The sequence below is a fragment of the Polyodon spathula genome, chromosome 4, assembly GCF_017654505.1.
Source record: "Polyodon spathula isolate WHYD16114869_AA chromosome 4, ASM1765450v1, whole genome shotgun sequence".
Lineage (NCBI taxonomy): Eukaryota > Metazoa > Chordata > Actinopteri > Acipenseriformes > Polyodontidae > Polyodon > Polyodon spathula.
In genome coordinates this window covers 61,324,091-61,347,225 of record NC_054537.1, presented here as the reverse complement: position 1 = coordinate 61,347,225, position 23,135 = coordinate 61,324,091, and the positions used below count along the sequence as shown (strand labels likewise).

The following is a 23,135-nucleotide window of genomic DNA, read 5'->3' as shown; positions in this document are numbered from 1 at the left end:
TGCTTCATGTAACATGCATAATTAGAATCCTGTCTCTATATGGAAACTGGAATTGGAAATGTAGAAATAAAAAAAGCTATTTTTCTATTTTCAATGTCGGGTTTAATCAATTAAAAGATTAATTTATTAGCTGCACAAGTACATGTTTAGTAACAAAAAATGTGCATAGATATATAAGATTAGGTTGATGGTCTGCTCTTTTGTTGGGTTACCTACAGTATACTTCCAGACCTGTCTGAAGTTTGACGACTAGATTCACAGACCCAGATTAGCACTAATCTTGGATTATGTTAATTTAGGTAAAGTAATCCAAGACTAGAGCTAATCAGGGTCTGTGAAACTAGCTGTTTATGTTCACTTTATTTCAGAAAAAAAAAAAAAAAATTAGAGCTTCATTCACTGTAATGTAAAATTTCTTGTTTAACAGAATGTTTTGGTAGGTAGACTATAACTACAAGCTAACTGGCTAGAACACTGCTTATAGGGTTAAACTACATGGAATTGTAACCAGGAAGACTAGCCCAAAATTCACATTTTAAGTACAATCACCAAGGGTGGCACAATTTAATTTTGCAAACATCTGTTACAAAGCAGATGCACAGTTTTACAATATATAATCATCAAATACTGTAAGAACCCTTTTGTTGTGTATGTAGGATAATATTAGTTTAGTTATTTGGCCAAATATGGAATACTTTGAACAATACAACCCAACCATGACTTTTTAAAATACACAAGGGTTTAATTTTTCAAATGCAGTAGGATTTATTTTTAATTATTAGTATTTTCAGGATTTCCACATATGCTACATCAAATGCATCCTTTCTGTAGTTAACACAATTTCCACTTTATTTTATCTGAAACCTAAAAAAGCAGTTCAAGCTAAAGGGGAAGTTCTATTGTAGTTTGTAGATTCCCTTCATAAGCCTCTCAACTAAACTCTCCTATTTTCTAAAAGGATGTCGTAACAAACGCATGGGGAAAATTTTTTTTATTAAAATAAAACCAAATAAACAAAAAAAAAATGAATTTGCTATTCCATTTCACTTTTTAGTATATAAAATGCTGTCTAAAATGTGTTGTTTTTATTCGCCCATGTACTATGGAAATATTATATATACATAAATCCATATAAATGGTCCCTCAGATTTTCCCAGTGTGTGTGCATTAAAAGCGGTGCTCCCCTCGAGTCATGTGGGAGGAGAACTCATACCTGTCCTGGCTGCGGTAGCCGCATAAATTGCACTCGAAGGGGTCTCGGAAGCCATGGCAACCCATGTGGATGGTATACATGACGTGGTCCAGGAAGAGAACTCTGCAGTGTTCGCAGAAATACGCCTTGACCTGCTCACCCTCGCTAGTGACCACCCTGAACTCCGCTATCGCCCTCAGGAGATCGTACTGCCTGCCATGCTCCTCCTTGACAGCGGGAATGCCATTCCGAGCCTGCGGCATGATGTGATTGGTCAGGTAGATGAGGCCACCACCCCCAGCCCTCTCCTCGTTACTCTCAGTGTCAGTGGAATCTTGGCAGCTGTTGCTAGGTGACACATCCCTCTCTGTGGAAACAGACTTGGCCTTGGAGAGCAGGAGCAAGTTCTCAGCAGCACTGTCCTGGACCGAGTGGATGTGGTTGTTGCCGTTGTTGGGTTTACGAAGAGGATATATGGGGTTGATTACCACGTCAGAGGAGGCAGGGGGAGTCTGGACTAGGGGACGCAGGGACTCGGCCCCCAGGTAACTGATGGCACTGTTTATGGCCTGGTCCATGACATGGGGCTGCATTATCTCGCTGTCCTTGTCATAGTTGTTCGAGTTGCCATCATAGGAGAGGTCCAACAGCCTCTTCTCTCCTGTTTTCACAAAAAGACAATGGTTAGCCAAACAGAATAAGAAAACACATGACAAACATATTAATGTAAATTGTTATAAAGACTACACTGCAATATAACTGGATTTCTTTTTCATTTTCATAGAGGGTTTTTATTTTTAACGAAGCAGTGTTTTATTTCTAAACTCACTGCATTGGCTGCGGTATCATAGCTGCCTTTGATATTTGAGACAATGGGTAGAGGCCGTCCAAATCTGTGGGTAACAGAATCTCTTAGAAATGGCGGAATTTACAGGCTCCGTGGAATTCAGTCTTCCACAGATTCACCAAATACTACAATAGACGGCTAAAGTGATCTGAAATGTATAACTTGTTCGGTTCTAGTTTTGTTAAATTAACAGATGTTTTTTCTCCTTCGAAACGTAGGAGTTAATTAAAGACTGGAGTTAAAGATTTGAAAATGCGGCCCAGTAAGAAGTCTCGTTTGATGTGATGTTTTAGTTTCAGTTTCTAAAGCTTTTACTGAAAAAATGCTTGATACATTAAATTGGATGTACTTAACCCCTAAATTGTTCGATATGATTATGTTTACATGATTTACATTTTCATAAGCCACTATTAATACAAATATTAAACAGATGAGATATGATTATGTTTACATGATTTACATTTTTATAAGCCACTATTAATACAAATATTAAACAGATGAGAACACTCTGCAGATATTAAATTTGTTTTGTATATTTTCATGCTGATTTGGATGCCACGTTTGATCACTGGTTGCATAGTCTACAAGAAGTATAAAATCAACACTGGCTGCCATTTTACAAACTACCCTACAACTTAATTTGACATAGGACTAGATTCTCAAGGTTTGTTTTTTTACTTCAAATCATGAGCACATTTTCTTTTGAAAAGCACACTATAACGTTATCAAACCAGAAATAAACACAGCGATTGCATACATGTGCTTTTAAGTAGTATTAAGCTGTTTTTTTTTTATTTATATATATATATATATATATATATATATATATATATATATATATATATATATATATATATATATATATAAACCCCCACAAGTGACAAACATTTCTAAATATCAATGAAACTGAAGATTCTGAAATGTCTTGCTGACTACTACAGACAAGACCTTTTTCACTTTGAAATATATTTAAAGATGTTTTGCACTGTGTGGGTTAGGAGTAGATTTGAAAAACTGCCATAATTCACATTAAAGGTATATATTAAAAAAAAAAAAAAAACAACAAAAAAACAAACATACATTGGTTGAAATAAATCAGTTACAAACTAAACAAGTACTATGACACAATGGAAATACTGTTTTTCTGTACTAGCTAATTAAGGATGGCTGTTGTGGATTGAGAGGCTGAACCTGTCTGCAGTTGGAGTTTGGCCTAGTCTCAAGGGTTCTTCTTTTGTGATGGTGATAACCATAAAGTATTTGTGAAGGAACTCTAAAAAGCAAAACTACACTTCTACAGTGGGTTAGTAAAGAGAAAACTGCAGCTCAACGCGCCAGGGCTGGACTTTATACAAAAAAAAAGGTTTTAACATTACAAAGGATAAAACTGATTATTTATACTTTACATTGTATGAAAAATAAATACATTAATTTATTTGGGAATCACTATATACTTTGAGCAATACTATTTAAACCAAATGTACACAGTGTTATAATATTCAGCCATTATTATAATTAAATGCAGACAACAACGCCTTAAATGGGAGCAGGTTACATTTCGGTGTCAGTATACCTTGTTTGGCGTAGTTCATGCCTAAAGCTGACTTTTACCCCAGTTTGAGAACAACAGGCAGGGTGCAGAACTTCTTGCAATGCTAGTTTGGCTATCTGAAAATGTATCATGTTGTACTGTTTAATTTAAGTATGGGGTGATTTCATCAAGCTAGTTTCAACATTATTCATGGTAGGACAGTGGTGTTTGGGCTTGATGCTTTTGGAGAAAAGAGCTTTAAGAGTCACTGGTGTGGGAGCATTATGGGAAGCAAGCACTAGAATTAACTACAAGGGGGTGTAGGGGTGTTTTATAATGTATCACAGGCCTGTAAAAAAGTAGAAACTCCGAACTGCAGCCACTCCTTATTTGACCCCCCCCCCCCTACTGTGTCCTGTTCAGCACACCAAATGCACCAATATGTTTGATACTACAGTTTGCAGAACTGCTGCGTTGACTAGTATATCAAGTTATTAAAATTAAAAAGAATGAGACAAACACAAATTCCTATGACTAACGTAGATATACTAAAGAAAGCAGACTTTTAACCCTTACCCACAAACTTCTGAGGCATAGAACTCTTACGTTTGGCTACGTTACTAGCTAGTCTGTCTAGCACCAGGGCTCTTTCTGATCCCATCTTGCTTAAGTCTTCACTCATCTCATTGTGGTTGCTTTCTTCCTTTACTACTGGAAAGCAAAATAGAAATGTGCAGTTTAGAATTAAAGTAATAATAAGGCTTCACAAATTGCTTAGCTCTGCTCCTTCCCTATGAATTGCTAAAACAATTGTCTACAAAGATCTAATAGTTCTCAACTGCAAAACAGCAAAATAGCCATCAGAAGTCTGTTTGGTAAACTAATTTAAAAATACATTTGCAGTCCCAGAACCAGGTGCTCCACATTCTGGAGTACATTACCTGCATGTTAACTTTGTTCATCCAATTTATAAAATGTAATGTAAACAACTCAATTGTACTGAGATATACAGTTGAGGGACTTAACCAGCCACACTGGAGTGTGGTGTTTTGCTTATAAAATGGCTTCCCATTTATAATGTAAAAAATATACACTAGTGAGTATAGTGACCAGAACATGTATATTTGTACTATAAGTTAATACATTGTTATAAGAAATGTATAAAAAAATAATTTCTTTCATAATAAGACGCCATACAAAGCTGAAATATTATACAGAAAATATACTGCAGCCTTTAAAGATTAACCTTAATTATAATTATAGTGTCATCACTTTCTGTAATACTGATGTTTTTCTTTTTAATTAGGTTAGAAACATCTTGGAAATAGTGCCGATGGAGTTTTCAAGAAGGACACTTAGAGTAATAAAACAGAGTAAAACAGAGTAATAATACAACTTCAGGGGAAATCAAACCCACCCTAAATAAAGACATGCAACATGTGAACCCAGCTGCAAGATAACTCTTGACTGCTCATGCGTCTCCTTTTCCAACAACCTCTGCTGCGAGTTACTGTATTTATAAGTTGTTGTGTATAGAGTGTCTTATTGTTATAAGAAATTTCATCCCTTATCACTTAAGGCTGCTACTGGCTGCTCAAACTGAGCAAAATGATTTATATTATACTATAAACACCCTACACACAGCATATTAACTTATTTTTAATCACAAAAGAAGAAGAGTGTACTCATGAACGACTATTAAACATAAAAAAGTGTTGTTTTTTTTAACTTCAAAACAATACCCTATGTTCTATGCACAGGATGACATTTATAGACAAGATATGATTTTGATAAATCCTTAACGAGTGATTTCTCAGACTTTGATTTAAAGTGTTAAATATCTTGTATGATAGGAACAGGGTTTAAACAAAGAAAAACTGCCCAAGCAGACCCTCACAATTCTCTAGCAGGTATTTAGCGCTGTGCTATTCCCTTCTAGGATTTTTAAGCCATATTTAAAATGTTGACCCTGATGCATTGATAAGAATCTGTCCGTTACAGTCTACGTGGTGAATAAGATACCTGCCTAAAATATCTGCCTTCTCATACTTCAGCCTTTCAGCCACAGCTGGATTATTTAGAGCATTTTAAAGCACCGGGGAGTCCTGGATTTCATCAACCCCCTATCCTATGTGTCCCTGGATAAGCCATTAAATAGGGGGTGTGATACAACCTAGGGTGATTGTAAAATACTCTAGAACAGTGGTTCTTAATCTGTGGTCCGCAGACCATTGGTGGTCCGCCAGCTCCTTTCAAGTGATCCCTGGAAAGTAAGACGGTAAAAACTCAGCTACAGATGTAGGAAGACAATGCATGCATGGAGAATATCGCCAAGTACAAAAATATATAATATATATATATATCTCTGTCATTTATAGCTTTGGAGGGTCTAAAATTTACTCGTTATTAGAGAGCTTTCGTGGATTGCGCTCACTTGCAGCTTGTAAAGTAACACACGACAGGGTGTGTGTTGTGTTACATTAATATATGGCTGGAGTTTGGTTGGACGCACGAAGCGAAGCCGTATATTTGTTGTAAACATTAAACTGGTGGTTTGTAATTAATTAAAATGAATGAAACCTCCGTACTGGTCTCAATCACTCCATAAACAGAGCTGGCATAACCCACAACGTTAGCCTTGTTAGTGACCAAGCATTTAAAAATGCCAATCACGTATTTTTGTTAATGAGAATACAGAAAAGGAGGCAAAGACAAAGTTCACTATCCAAGCATTACTACCATTGACCTGGAGAAGTTAACAGAAAAATATATTATTGGCAATTTTGGTCCGCAGACATTTGCGGTTTGTGTCAGCATTGTTTACAGATCAATTGAGATCAGCTTGAAGGCTAACATAATAAAACTGAGTACTCTTGACCAGCCGAATTATGCACTGAAGCATATCATTATCGTAGCAGACCGTTAGATTTAAGACAGTTTTTAAGTCGATTACCATTTCTTTATGTTTCATCAAATCAATAAAAACACCAGCTGCCCAAGCATTTTTGTTTTCTTCGATTTCATGAAGTTGTTGACTTGTTAAATCTTTGTGTGTCTTGTTTTTTGGGGTTTTTTTACAATGGAGGTTTTGCTTCTTGCAGTTCTATGCACTTGTACACTGTCATGCCTTCATTTCTAAAAACAATGTGTATATTTAATGCAAGTTTTACATGTTGTGTATTGATAATTTTTGCTGAAGCACGTTCAATTAATAAATTAATTTTGCCGTGCATTGTACTATTTTGCATGGTAAAAAAAATCCTCAACAGCCAATCAGCGTGCAGCATCCAAACATTCAGTTTTATAAATAAACATTATAGTCGGAGAATTGTAGCTGTGACTGTGATGGTATCTCATGGGTGTATTATACCTTTACAGATTATTAATTTACACAAATCAATTTCTGCTGTAACTACCAATTGGGTGACATTGTCCGTAGACAATGGGGTCAACTTTCACTGCTATGCTAATGATACCCAGCTATATCTGTCTCTAAAACCAGGTGGTGTCTCTTCAATAAAAAAAACGTGATAAGCTGTCTTGCTGATATCAAGGTATGGATGTCTAAAACAGAGATAATGATTTGGGGATCAAAAGATCAAAAAAAAAGAAACAGATCTGTCTGCCTTCACAGAGGATAGTTTCCCATACTCTCAGAAAACTGAGCAGAGGAATCCGGGTGTAATTTTTGACCCTGACCTCTCCTTTGAGCCACACATTTGGAATATAATTAATGTATCTTTCTTTCACCTTAAAAATATTATCAAGGTGAGGTGCTTTCTTTCACAACATGATGCTGAGAGACTGATGTATGTTTTCATATCTTCTGGGATTGATTACTGCAATGCCCTGTTCTCTGGAATTCCAAACTGTGTTTTGTCACGATTGCAGCTTGTACAAAATGCTGCAGCCAGGGTGCTAACCAAAACAAAACAAACGAGCACATTACCCCAGTGTTAACAGCTCTCCACTGGCTCCCGGTGCTGTCCAGGATTGACTTTAAGGTCCTTCTTATTGATTATTAAGCCCTAAACAGTTTGGCTCCAGCCTATTTGAAGGATTTTTTAGTCCTGTATGCCCCTCTCCGGACACTCTGATCCCAAGATGCAGGGCTGCTATCTGTTCCAAGGATTTTAAAGCAAAGGACAGGTGGTAGAGCATTCAGTCATAGTGCACCTGAACTGTGGAATGCTCTACCATGCACAGTGAGAGACACACCTGCATTGGCAATTTTTAAAAATAAATTGAAAACATACTTTTATAATAGGGCCTTTATATCTTTATATATATATATAGTTTTATTCCTATTTATTCAGTTTTAGTTCCTCATCTGTTGCTTTTATTTTCTATAATTTTAAAATGTTGTTTTCTCTTGCTGTTTTTATTGTTTTATATTGTTTTTATTCTACTAAATGTACTTCCGAATGTTTCTTTTTTTTTTTTGTTGAGAGTCTTGGGATGGCTTGCCATGAAAGACGCTTTATAAATAAAATTTGATTTCATTTGATCTTAATCATAATGTAAATCTGTGATTATGAGGTTAATCCAACTGCACTGCAGTATTATTTATTTGAAAAAATCTAACATGGAAAAATATAAATTGGGTGATGCTGGTGTGTATATCGTCATGTCAGCTTGTTTCACAAAACTATTTTTATGCGTACAAAACTACTTAATCCACCCAATCTGTAATGCGTTTTTAAAATGTTTAATTAAATAATCCCGAATGGGATATTAATACCAACCAACCAATACTTTCTACATAAATATAATGACGGCAATTATCTTCCCAAATATTTACAAAAAACACCAGATTCTACCCATCTTGTTAACAGCAGTGATTAATTCAGCTAGTCCATCAGAACACACAGTTATCTGCAAGGATTCTTGCACAGGTGTTGGATGAGACTAATAATCAAATTAGACTGGTAGAAATTATCTACAGCAATAAACCACACTGAACTTATTATTATTATTTTTTTTAATCTTTATATAGCACCATCACAAAGCGCTTTACAAGACACGAGACTAGGGTGTGTGCACATCAGCTGCAGAGTCACTTACAAGAACGACTCACCCAAAACACAGAGCACAAGGAGGTTAAGTGACTTGCACACAACGAGAGTAGCTGTGCTGGGATTTGAACAAGGTACCTCGTGGTTACAAGCCCATTTCTTTAAACACTGGACAACACTGCCTCCTAGAATGGTGAGTTTTCAATTGATTTGAATACTTTTGCTTTTTTTTTCAGTAATTAATCGTGTGTCCGATAAAGACTCATTCAATATCTCATGTACACTTCGGTTTCCCAAAAGGTCAGCATTTACATAAATAGTAATGTTTATTGTTATAAATTCCAATATGTCTACCTTTTTTAAATTTTTGTATTATTAAGTAGAGTGTGGATATCTACCAGTGATTTGCCCCTTTATGAAAAGAAGTGCCGACCCATGGTGATGTGCTGTAATATCAACCTCCTCTGATTTGTGAATTGATCAATCAGGATAGAGCATTCATAATACCCATTTTATAATGTTGTTATAGTACATATTATTCTACTGTATACAATAATACCAAACTGGAAATTACAGAGTATTAAACATCATGGTAATGTTCTGATTGGGTAAGGGTACATTTATTACTGAACATAATTATTAAAATATGTGGTGCAACATTTGATTTAAAAAACAAAAGTCTGTTTTACATACTGCGGAAGGTTACTTGATACCACGGTTGCCAACCGTCCCTAAATTTATGGACAGTCCCTAAAAAACAGCCAAAATTACCTGTCCATAAAGTCTGTAAAAAACTAAGAATTGCACGTGAAATAATAATAATAATAATAATAATAATAATAATAATAATAATAATAATAATAATAATGTTATTATTATTATTATTATTGTTATTATTATTATTATTATTGAAGTATTATGGACTTTCTTGTATTTACTGCATCTAGTAAAGCGCTTTGTGATGGTGTTCCACTATGAAAGGCGCTATATGAAATAAAGATTGATTGATTGATTAATTAATTAAGCCAAAAAGGTACTCTCTGTTTCAAATCTGGTGTTACTTTTAATCAATCTGGAAACTGCGCTGCCCGCTATGTCACGCCAGCTGCGATTTTGCAAATGTTAGCACTTCCACACAGAACTGCAGAAGCTGAACAGGTTTTCTCAGCTAATCTGATGAAAACTAATACCAGAAACTATACACTCCTATGCTGGAAAGTTTACTGACTGACTTGAAGAAGTGGACCTGGGAAAATTACTACCACAATGGTTGACAGTGTTGGAGTTTCAATGTATGATCACAAACAGGACAATTCTGTAGACAATAACTAGCACTACTCATGTGAAAATATGTGTCTCCATGTAAAATCAGCACTACACCTGTTAGAAAAAAAGGTCATCCACATTTCTAATGTACACCTGCCAATTTATCAGTGTCTCATGTTTGACTAGTAACTTTAAAAGGTGTGTTTACTATTTCCTCAAGTCTTCCGATAATGGAGTTTCATAGTCATGTAACATGGCTTTGATTCTACAGCTTTACCAGTCCCTCTGATGAAGGACAGCATGCTCTGGCCTGCTATCTCTGCTGCCCCTTATAGCTTCCTAGCAACACTCTTACCTGAGTAGATGGTGTTTGGCAGCCCCATGCTTTGCAAGTAGTTGTGACAGCGCTCTTTGTGTTCCTCTAATGAGCTGCGCTGTTTGTAGCTTCGGCCACAGTATCCACATTTGTGAGGTTTCCCAACTGCCGAGAATATAAATGTGCATTAAAGAAATAAAAAGGGCATACTAATTTCTACACAGTGCAGCACACAGACACTAAAACAAAGTCCTCTAGACTCCAAACTGGTTGCTTTTGGAAGGTTCTGCAACTTCTGTCCACGTAAAACATAAAGCAACCACTATTAGAAACCTAATTCATATCACTCATGTCTGTTCCTTGCCGTTCTTTTTGAGATCTGTGTGTGATGATAATTCAGATATACAGTACAAGTGCAAACTGTATTTTGTTTGTCTAAAATAAATCTTCTCATTTTCCGAAATCCCTGTTTCCCAGTGAAAACGTGAATTTGTGCACAAATGATTGTAACTTAAGTTCTTCATTTCTGTTATATATTATCTTTGCACGATGAAAGAATTGTTTAAAGACCAAATAGGTTTCATTCTGTTGTTGCAATGTTAATATCTATTAATTTGTCATGAAAGTGTCACCTGTCAACAACTGTATCAGTGAAAGACTGTCCGATCAAATAGTCCACAGCCAGCTGTGAATTTAGATCAAAGAACATTGGAGCCACTCAAACAAAAAAAAAAAAAATGACTGCAGGGATTTTACATGAATTGAGATAACCAAAGGAAAAACCCAAATAATTGTTTCAAGTCAAATACTGGTAAAATGTAGAACAGTTGTAACTTCTAGGGCACTGCTGCTGGGAATGTGTCATGCGTTACAAGGACCACTGCATTGTCATACTTGAAAAGACAAGTTCAGTCATCAGTTTCACTGCTTCAGCAAAGCAGTTTTGAAACTAGGTAAGTTGTTTTTTTTTATTTTTTTAATCCATGTATGGTAATTTGCTGAGCTATGCCACTGAATAACTTCTGTAGAACAAAAACAATTGAGAACAGTTCTACTTTAATACACATAGCCGTATTCTGTTCAGACACAGTACAACCAGACAAACTACATCTCTGATCAGCATGTAAAGCACAACTTCTGATGTTGCAAACTTGTTGTGACTAAAAACAACTAGCTTTTAAAATACCACAAAAAGGAGAGGCATTTTTCTGCAGCTTCAATTGAAACTCCATTAGGGAACAATTTTTATTACCACCACTGAGGTACTATTATAATACGTGTGTATACAAATTGAAGAAAGCCTAGCAGAACCATTAACAGGCGACAGCATCGTCAGCAAAGGCTACACAATACCGGGTAGAGATATTATATGGTAGAACCTAATTACTGACAATTACACTCCATTTCCAGTGTGTATTGGTTCAGAGCACACCATTCTATCTCTGGAGCTAACTATTTGACTGCCAGCTTCATACAGAACCATTGCATTGCCAATGTAGTGCATGTGCATTGCCAATGAAGATAACTTAGGAGCTACTGGTTCAAATACTGTACTGAATTAGGAAAAGATCATTAACACTAACAAATTGTGAACTACATATTTGCTTGTTTGCTTGCTTAATTTTGTGCAATCATTTTATTGTTTTGTTATGTCTTTGAAATGTTATGTTTTTGTTTGACCTACCGGAGTGAGTGCGCAAGTGACCTGTGAGGGCGTCTCTACGGCGACAGGCATAGTTACATAGGTGGCACTTGAATGGCTTTTCACCGGAGTGTAGCTTTTTGTGGCGTAGTAGGTTGCCCTTCTGTGTGAAGGAGGCGCCGCACTGATTACACTGAAACGGCCGTTCACCTGTGAAAAACAAAGAACACATCCGAGCTTCATTAACAGAGGGGGTGTCGGGGGTGGGGGTGAAATGTTCAGGTAGTGCCAGACGCCTTTCGCCTCTGAAGGCCTACAGTAATTTTGTATTGGGCTCTGGTCAGAAGTAAGTTTGGTGGACTCAGCTTCACAAAACCACAACTCAGCTGCTGACAGTGTCTATTTGAGAGGCTCAGGATTGAATTGCAGGGGCTGGTCCTCTGGTTATTGAGCTCTTTGTTGTCTTAGATCTGCATTTGCGCCTTGTAACTACGCTTGTGGACAGTTCTAATGAGGTGCCTGCTTTTGAAATCCCTAAGGACTTATACAGGTCGACGAACCTTTGTGTATCAGGCATTTTGTCTGCCTTGCCACTACACAATTACTTTTTAAACGTGAATGCATATCTGAAATCTGACCAAGGCTGTAAATATTGCTTATTCTGTACAGTAGGATATTGAGTAATGTGTTTGTTTGATTGTTTTAAAATTTATACGTATGTTTTTTTCACCTTTGTTGCCAGGGCCCTGTTTGTAAATGAGATGCATGTTGCAAGGCTTGTATCTTGGTTAAGTAAATACATTAGAATTTGAAAAGTGGGTGGAAGCTCCTGTAGGCTCTGACTGAACTGTTCCAGAAACTACTGTCCCTTACCTTTCATGAGAAATCATTAGCCCCGAAATTAGAAAAAAATTAAACCTAATAACCATGAAGATTTCAGCAAGAAAAAGTTTACTTCCCTGGTGTAGTGTGTGACTTGTGCAAGCAGGCTGGTGTGATAGAACAAGAGGCTTTCAGATTAAACCTGCTAGTTTCTTAATGCTTCTCTGCCTTGGGTCAATCTGATGTGAAAATCCTTTTTTTTCCCTCTAAAATCAGAATGGCATATCACAATGCAAATTCAAACAATAAAATAAGACTATATACTACATAAAAGAGGCTCATTAAAAATGCACTTCAGGATCACAGTTTCACCTCAGCATATTTTGTATTTAAATGAGTCACTTAATTATAGACGTTATAATAACTTAATTGCATTTACATTTACCTGATGTTTTTGTTTGTTTGGTTTTTTTTTTGTTGGTTTTATTAGCTTCTGAACTACCAACAATCAAATCCCAATGCAGGAATCAAAAAACATCTTTATCATTAGTTACAAACCTTTACAAATTAAAGACATACTATATAAAAAATTACATCATTATAAAATAGTGGATTAACCAAACAATTCTGAAGTCGAACATGCAGTATATTCAATATACAGTACTCTCGATTATCTGATTGCCATATGAGTATGTTTTGAAAGGTTTGTGTACTCTTCAAAGAAACCTGAGCTATCTGTATTCTGTACAACCAGAACTACCCATGAATAGCAATTACTACCTGTCCAGTCAAACTTGATTCTTTAATATGCATATAATAAGTGAAACACGGTACAAAGAGGGAATGGTTCAATCTGAAACAAGTCTGCCGTTACACGAGAAGGCAACCCAGGTGAAGAGTTTAAATTAAAAAGCCATTCAAGTGCCTTATTGGCAGGATGTGTTTTTTTGATACTCAATTCATTGTTTAATAATAATTTATTCAGAAATATAGAAAATATGTAGGTTACACAATGACATGGTTCTCTGCCTGAAACCGAGCGGATTTGTATTTTCAGAGGATAACCTTACTTATTGTGGGTATGATAAGCTGCCTACCATTTTTTTGGAAATATGTTTCCATTGATACATGGCCTCCACTGGATATGGGACAGTATCTTTTCCCCCTTTTATCTCAGTCAATGTCACAGTCATCAGCACGTTTTGCATATAGTATTTATATAACCCTGAAAAAAAGGTTTTACAGTATGGTGGTGGAAGATATATAATATTACTGTACAAATAGGGTCAATTCTTCTTGCATGATGCCCATGACTAAAGTTGACAGAGAATCATAAAATACAGTTGTGTACCGAGTATCTATTCCCTTGACCACACTTTGTCAGCCATCTTAGTTCACAAGTTAAAGTGAAGGGTGCTGTAAGAGTGTACCCAATGAGCTTCCATAGCATTGAAAATATGAAACTGGCATTTCAAATGGTTTATGAAATATTAGCAATTGAAGTTACAGTGGCCATGGGGGTAAGGAAGATGTGCATTACATAATAGAAACACCTACTAAGGAATATGAACGTGCCCTGTAACTGGAAGGCTTCCCAATTCTAATATGAGTAACATGACATATTAGCAAGTAGAAATATACATTATTAAACTAAAGCAGGACTGTACTGGTCATAAACAAATGACACAAGGGCATACTGAAAGATAGAGGTAGATAAGGAGATAGATTTCAAATTACAGACAAATTCAGCTGTTACACACTCGTCCCAGTAGAATGCATGCCTACCCAGAGTTTCTTTACTAACTCCTTCTGGTATTATTGTCACATGCAGCTATTTGTAAATATATAGTCTTCCTCAGTGGAACCAACAATATGAATTCGTTGTTTCTGTTGAAGAGCTTTGTATGTATGTATCTGGGTGAGAATGACATCACAGGAAATCCTGTACCTTCTTAAGAGCCAACCAGTAAGCACACTAATATTTATTGGCATAGGCTTCAGATGCTTAGGAAGTGCAAACTATTACAGGACACGAGACTGAGGATTTACAACAATATTAAAACATCTACGTTACAGAATATGCACAAATGTATGGACCATACATGGGCAATCCTTATTGAGATATTTTACATTTAGTTGATTTTGTACTACTTAAGCAAACTAGGTATGGGTACATCATATAGAGAAACCAGTCATAAACAGTATATATTTGTATAGTATGTACAATATATACAATGCAACATAGATGTTATACAACCCACAACCCCAAAACAATGGTAATAAATGTAGCCATGTCTTACCGGTGTGGCTTCGTTTGTGTACCATGAGAACATTTGGACCGATGCAAACGATTCCACAGATATCACACTTTAGTTTCCCATTGGGGAGACGAATGCCACCTACTGACGAGTAGGCTTTGCTGCCTTGGCCTGCGTGGGAGCCATTCAATTTCACTCCTGAAGCATCAAGCACTCGCAAATCCTCTGCACATTCTTCCCCATTCACCTCACAGGCACGCCCATTCTCTTCATCATTCTGATTCTCTACTTTAATATTACTGGCTGAAAGAAATCGCAGTAGTATGCCGTTTAGTATTAGCATGTCGTTCTACAGCTTGCTCTCATTTTACATGTAGTGACCATTCCTTTAAAGAATAAACTGCCTTACTAAATGAATCATTTTGTCACATATATATATATATATATATATATATATATATATATATATATATATATATATATATATATATTTTTTTTACTCCTGTTAAAATTTCTTGTAGTGTCCAATTAAAGTCGCTGAACAAAATAATGTCATGAATTTTACCTGTTAGCATTTTACGGTACATGTTATTTTACGGTACATTTTACATGATGTTAGGCACTATACTATCTCTTTACAATCAAAATGAAAATACACAATTATTACAGCATGTGTGCCTGAAAAATCGTAGGATACTATGAGGAATTAATAGGGATATAGGGCTGTGTATTTTTCTTTGAAAGTAATTTATACTGTAAGGGTGTTCCTCTTTGAGGATAGGCAAAAGTCTTTTACGTGATAAGTGAATGACAATAGAAGTGAATAAGCGTCACCGATTTTGCAGCCCCATAATGATAAAACATGCTATACGGTGTAGTGCCGTACCAAGAGTGCTCCAGGTCCGGTTCGCAGATTGAACCTCTCTCCCCACAACAAATTAAAAAACAATCAACACTAAAAAAGCGATATCTGTTAAAGATACAAATAGCAGGAGCCTAGGGCCCCACAACAGAAGAAAATAGCGAGAAGTAAAAAAAAAAAAAAACTAAAAAAAAACAGCCAAGTTCCATTGGAACCATTGGAACCCCAGTTGCAACAGCGCTGGTAGGGTGATGGATGGCTTGGACTCCACTTTAAGATAGGAAAAAATAGCAAGGGCTTTTGGGTGACGTTATAACTTGTGAGAGCAGGTCTTATGCAATTTTATAGTCATTTAAAAACCCGGAGCCATCTTTTACCAGCTGAATAAGATATGTTATATTTTAATATTTAAAATATATACTGCAAGTATATCCACAACGAGAACATGTTTTCATTTTAAAACCAAAAGTTGATTGCTGGGAGAATGCAGGGTTTTTAAAACTCTGTTTTCACCCTCCCTGCTGTTCCAGAAGAAGCTCTTGTTCACTTACAGAAACTCTGAAAAGATAGTTACAGGTCTGTTTTCAATGTGCAGACGAAGAGAATATGTACTAACTATTCTAGACGAGCATCATTACCGATAATTAGATATAGATTAGATATTAAAATTATACAATGAAACCATGCGTCAATAGAATAATAATAAAAATAATGGCAAATTCCATCTCATGTGACGAATGACACTTTTTTTTTTTTAAATAAGGTCTTGTCTTTTGTTTTTTAATTATTATTATTGCACTTTTCTGGCAATACAACACACTGTGAGAGTGTCTCAATGCCTAGGAGATACACCAAAGTTACTTTATTACATGTTTCTTGTGTTAAAAAACAACTTAAATACTTCAAAAGTGCAGCTCCGCCAAGTGAACAATATAAAGAGAAATATCCACTTCTCTGGCTTAATAGAGAATGGAAGAAAATATCCAGCAACTGCTGGTATGCTGGTGAGCAGCAAGTGATAGAATGGTAATACATACTGGGTTATTACTGTATATTGAACAGATATCTAAAATTGGTACACACATAGATTTATATATGAATGTATGAACAACAATTGACTAATTTTCAGTATTTGAACAAGCTTGACCATTGTATAGGACTCTTTAACCAGCACGGCCAGCTGGAAACCAGCAACTCACCAGCTCATACCAGTATACACCAGCGTGGGCCATTGCTGGGATTACAGGGAGCCATGTGGTGTGTGGGACAGAGTTCAAATGAAGATGTAGTGCTTTATTTTGTAACAAGCGCCATTAAATCTATAGCATCCACGTGGCAGAGCAGACTTCCATCTCATGTGACACTTCCTTTTTTTTATTAGGTCTTTGTTTTGTTTTTTAAATTCAGGAATAGGGAATTTCCAATATACTGTAAAGTCTCTCCACCTCACATAAACAGGAAACAAACTGAAACTGAAGAGGGTGTACTGCAAATAAAACCAACCAGAAAGACAAAAACAAACCCAGCTTTAATGTCAATTAGCAGCATTCTGTGTGGCTTCTACGCCACTGACTAATATGCTTTACCCAAAAGTAAGCAAGGAAGGTAAATATAATACGCATTCTCCTGCTGTTTTATTCTTTTTAGCAAAACAAAACGTTTTTGCGTTAACACTATCAGTATAACATGGTTGCATTATGCGTGCTACACCTGTTTGTTAAAATAACTATATATGTCATATTTTTATATATAATTCTATAATTATATAACAGATATTAATATATATATAAACATATCAGTATTGTTATATATAATATATATATATATATATATATATATATATATATATATATATATATATATATATTATATATATATTATCATATCACACACACACACACACACACACACACACATACACACACACACACACACACTGTATTTGCGATTGTGTACTGTGGAGACTAGGGTAATATAAAGTATTGGTATATTCCCCTCTGAAAAAGGTATTGACAGTGTCGACCCAAGGGACTTTTTCAGCCTGAAAAAAGAAACAAGGACCAGGGGTCACAAATGGAGTTTAGAAAAAGGGGCATTCAGAACAGAAAATAGGAGACACTTTTTTACACAGAGAATTGTGAGGGTCTGGAATCAACTCCCCAGTAATGTTGTTGAAGCTGACACCCTGGGATCCTTCAAGAAGCTGCTTGATGAGATTTTGGGATCAATAAGCTACTAACAACCAAACGAGCAAGATGGGCCGAATGGCCTCCTCTCGTTTGTAAACTTTCTTATGTTCTTATGTTCTTATGAAACAATTCCAGCCTTACTGATCCTATTTAGAACTGTAATCACAAAATGCAGCCACCAGGTGGCACAGTGTACAATCGTACAATGAAAGGCTTGTTAAAGAATAAAAGTTTTTTTTTTTTTAGCCAATAAACCTGGTGTTTTCTGTCTCCTTTGTGTACACTGAAGATTCCAGGTACAGCATGGATGTGTAATTGGGTAAATAGACACTATATCTTAGTGGATCTATCCAAAATTAACAATTCTGCCACTGTGCTGCTTGTAGAACTGTCAGAACAAGCTGGCTGGAAGGCTTCCCATTGGTGTCACAAAGCATTTATATGTATCCTAGAGCTTAAACTTTGGAGAACATAAAGCAAAGTGCATGGAAAGCTAAACTATGGAATAAAGTAGTAAACAGATTCCAAGGAATTTTTTTGGGCCATTTTGCAAATGATTGTGACGCATATTCCTAGTCTTGCTTTAGGAGTATCCTTAAAGTCTGAATTTTAAAGCTGTCTGGTTAGCCCAATGGAATCTTCCTTGGTGCAAGGCCTGCCAGTTATTGCTCACATCTGCTTATCTACACTTCTCAGGTACAGAACTGCACAAACATCCCAGCAATGATGACACTGCGGTTTGCTTGTCATACTGCAAGCAGGTTTCCACATCGCCATACAGGCTCACGAAGAGGAACAAGAAGAAATATTGAAATATAGGAATCCAGGGAAAAGAGGAAGCTTCGACAAGGAGGTCAGCTCAACTGAAACACTAAGAATTAAGGAGAAGTGACAGAAAGGGAAGCACTACAAGGAATTATACAAATCAGCAGCTGAAGCAAGCCTTTTGTAGTCCTGAGTTGTTTTTTTCTGTTTATAGAAACAGGGATAATAACAGTATATTTAACACTGTTACTTTGAACCCTAGACTCATGATCTACTGGCAGAGTTTATAACAATTGCTATTTTAGTTTTTCATATCCAACAGCAGTAAGAACAAAGGCGTCATCACACGCATGCATCACCAGGAATTCTGGGTCTCAAAGAGTAAATGAAGTCTCGTTCTTATGAAAAAATTTATAGAGCAAATTGGTGCAGGTATATCACCGTTATCTTAACTAATGTGTTCTTGTTGTTTAAAATCCCTCTATATCATTTTGGGTTTCAGCCATCACATACTAAAACTCCCTTGTCCCCTGTCCCCTGAGTTCAGCTGGTGCTCCAGAATGTAACCATTAACCTGTCCCCCTGCAACCCTAGCCCATTGTGTAGTTTATGGTTAGACATGATTTTGAGAGCTGTCACCAGGAGTTTTTAGTTTTTTTATTCAATTACAGCCACTGTATTCTTTGTATACTCTTTGTATGTACCTGTATTGTCAAGAGGGTTGTAAATATTACATTATTTTGGTTGAAAGAGAAATAGCCCCCACATAGATAACTTTCCTCAAAGGATACTAAGGAATAAATGCAACCTGTGTGCAGCATTTTATTTTCTTCTAACTTTGTCTGATTCACATAATCCAGGCATGTGAACTGAGAATACAGCAAAACCCCAGAATAATTTGCTCAAATGCTAACAACTGTGTGGACTGGGTCATTTCCTTGCAAGTATGGGTCACAGGCAGACATCACAGCATATATCAAAAGAAAAACAATGCTCTGCAGCCTGTTTGGTCTGTATAATTCTGCATTACACTATGAGTATATAATTGCTTTTGTTTTTTTGAGGTAGAAAGAGACACAACAGGAAACTGCTCTTCATACCCTCGACCCTACTGCTGCTGAGTTTCTGAAGGGCTAATTCACGCTCCCCCCTATACCATAACCACAAAATGCTTCCATTCACTCTCCTAACTGAGAAATGCATTTCTGATATATTTAGCTCAAACACTAATTAAACACGTATGCACAATACAACGTATGGAAAGTGTCAAAAATGATTGCATCTGATCATTTTCCTGAAATGAGCAATGTTTATAATACTATACAATTATAATAATTTGTATTTCTAAAGCACCTTTCATGCAAAAATCCCAAGGCATATAATTACCTAGATTTGGCCAGGTCAACCAAGTATGTTATCAGATATACTGTACTTCAAAATATCAGAGGGGACACATGGCACGACTCTTATGAAGGAAGTTGTCTTGAAGACAGTGCTGATTTTAATTGCAAATATAACATTGCAATTTCTCAATGTATTAATGCAAGCATATATAGGGTATGTTATAAATCTTCTAAAAACAACTTGTTTCCATCAGAACACTTCATACTGTATCTATAAGCCAGCACTGTAAATCACATGTTTAAGGATTAAACATAATTCTTATACAACAAATTATAAATACATTTTAGTATTTATATAGATTTAAGTTGAATTATATTTGGTTTTGCCGTTTTAAAGTTATAGTATTCAGGTTATTTTAAGCATGATATCTGCTATTAGCTGCTGTGTTGCTGCTACTACTTCATGTATTATGTTACTATCATGTATTATATACTTTCCACTGTATTTAATGTACTATTTCATGTATTATGCTACTATCATGTATTATGTATTATGCATTTTTTTATAACTGTATATCATGTATTATGTATATATGCAGATTCCCCACTTATTAAAGTCAGGAGTGGCTACTGGACTAGAGTGATGATTTTGCATACTGTTATTATAATTTTTCTCTACATCAGTACCAAATATGCCCCAGTAAAGCTTGCTTGCAGATCTGGGCCTAGCAGTGCAGTTCAAAGCTAGTAGATGTGACAGTTCTCTCTGGTTTTCTGAAAAGAACACCGCTGCGATAAGGAATATTCAGATTAGGACTTGGGGTTACAAACCACACGAAGGCAGGAACTTCCACGCTTTCTTTTTTCTACGTTTGGCAGTTTTGAAAACTCAAGTTCAAATCTCTCCCTGATAATACCAGCAAAAAAGGGCTTTATCACAGTAGTCACAATAATCTTTGACCTGGAATTCATAACAACTATTAGGTACATTAAGCTCTATTAGGCTTCATTTTCTTCAGTGTCAAGTAAGGTATGGCTGAATGTTAAATCATGGAAAACATTAGGTTATTATCATAAACCTGGTTCCCTGAAATAGAAATGTAACCATTACCGTATGGGTATTTACATCCTAAAGACCCTGAAACCTGAATAAGATACAGTGGTTTGCAGAAGTATTCACCCCCTACCAAAAATGTCACATTTTGTTAAATTACAAATAATGTGTGCACAGTTTTTCAAACAAACTTTTTTTTTTTATTGAAAGCTGTAGAGGTTAAACTGAACACTGTTATATGAGAAGGAACATCCATTCTCCTCTCTATCCTGACAAGCTTCCCAGTCCCTCCTGAAGAGCAGTATCCCCATAACATGATGCTGCCACCACCATGCTTGATAGTTGGGATGGTGTTGACTGGATGATGTGCAGTGTTGGGCTTGCGCAAGACGTAATGCTTGGAATTTAGACCGAAAAGTTCCATTTTAGTTTCGTCAGACTTCAAAACTTTTTGCCACATGGCTGCAGTATCATCTACATGCTTTTTCGTAAACTCCATACATGCTTTAAGATGAGGCTTTCTGAGTAATAGCTTCTTTCTTGCCAGCCATCCATACAGGCCCTCACTGTGTAGGGAACGGCTTATTGTTGATGTGTGAACACTGACTCCCATCTCAGACACAGAACTTTGCAGATCTCTCAAGGTCATTGCTGGCTTTAGAGTGACAGTTAAGCCCAGAGAGTGACTGATCCAACATCTTCTTGCTCCCAGGTATAGGTGGGGGGTGGGAGCGGCCTATTATTACAACCCTTTTGTTTGACCTTTTCAACTCACTATTGACCCCATCTGCCTACTACACCACAGAGCAGGTGGGGCCCATAGGAATTTAAAGTTGACTCAGTTATCGTATAATTGCACAGGATTCAGAAAACTCAAAGGTAAAATGGAAGCAGGATAACATCAAGTTTCCGATTTTTTTTTTGTGTCAACACTTCAGCGTAGGCCATTAAGCAATTGCCTGTTTATGGTGAAAAAAAAGTTCCTGTTTTATTGAAGGAATATGTATATGTATCAGTGCCAGATTTCATCACTATATATATATATATATATATATATGTGTATATATATATATATATATATATATATATATATATATATATATATATATATATATATATATATTACCATATTACACAATAATACAGCAATATTATAATCTTATATATTCAATGTTTCATAAACCTGGTTGCCTTTACCTTCTTTGGGAAATGCTGCATTCACTATGTCAGCATAGGTAACGGTCAATGCTGCTAAAAATGCTTAGGACAGAACTTGGTTCAAAGTTGTCCCCATTTGTTTATTTATGTTTCTACCGATAAGATGAAATTTGAAAGTGTTCTCCACTTTACAGTGCTTGTACAGTGCTTTACAGTGGCAGCTGTTGACAGCCACTGCACACTGAAGAAGGTGATGGCCTAACTAATATCAGAATTTCTTTTTTTCCAGTTTATGGGCTTTTTGTCATGGTAACATAGACATTACCCCCCAAACTTACAAACTGACCAGTCAACCGAACAACCCATTTTTAGCTGGAAGTATGCAATCACTCAACCATGCGTACAACGTAACCAGATAGGCAATCCTATAAGCAACATGCTGGTCACGAAGGCAAAATTACTGCAACAAATCCAGACAAATGTTAGGCAGATTTTAAAGTAAGTATGGGCAATTTTATTAGGAACATTTCAGTTTTAAACAAAGTAGTTTCCATTTGTTAGTTTTTTGAAGCCTAATGAGGCTGAATGACAGAGCGAACTACACTGTCTCGCTTGATTTTCTTACGAAAACAAATATTTTATATATATATATATATATATTATATATATTATATATATATATTATATATATATATATATATATATATATATATTATCTTCTTTTTTTCTTGAGACACGTGACGTGAACAACTGACAATGTTTAAACACCAATGAGGTGCGACCATATAAGGTTATTGTACATTAAAACACCCGAAAGGTGAGTGAAGAGTTTGGAGCTAGGTAGTTGGAACTAAATATCTGACTTCAGGTTTTCT

The 23,135-nt window shown here is 36.0% G+C and overlaps 1 protein-coding gene across 6 annotated transcripts in view; it reads right to left on the bottom strand.

Moving 5' to 3' along the window:
- Nucleotides 1-322: 322 nt before the first annotated feature.
- The window catches only part of LOC121314704 (DNA-binding protein Ikaros-like), a 48,293-nt gene continuing 25,480 nt past the window's right edge, over nt 323-23,135 (bottom strand). Inside the window, exons 4-8 of one of the 6 annotated variants that reach the window (XM_041248240.1) lie at nt 14,932-15,192; nt 11,852-12,019; nt 10,207-10,332; nt 4,147-4,281; nt 323-1,853 (exon numbers count right to left, since the gene is read on the bottom strand). In XM_041248240.1, coding sequence (XP_041104174.1) covers nt 1,168-1,853; nt 4,147-4,281; nt 10,207-10,332; nt 11,852-12,019; nt 14,932-15,192 — 1,376 coding nt within the window. In that variant the 3' untranslated portion in view covers nt 323-1,167. The remainder of the gene's footprint in view (nt 1,854-4,146; nt 4,282-10,206; nt 10,333-11,851; nt 12,020-14,931; nt 15,193-23,135) is intronic. The other 5 variants (XM_041248241.1, XM_041248243.1, XM_041248244.1 and 2 more) reach the window with 5 other exon arrangements.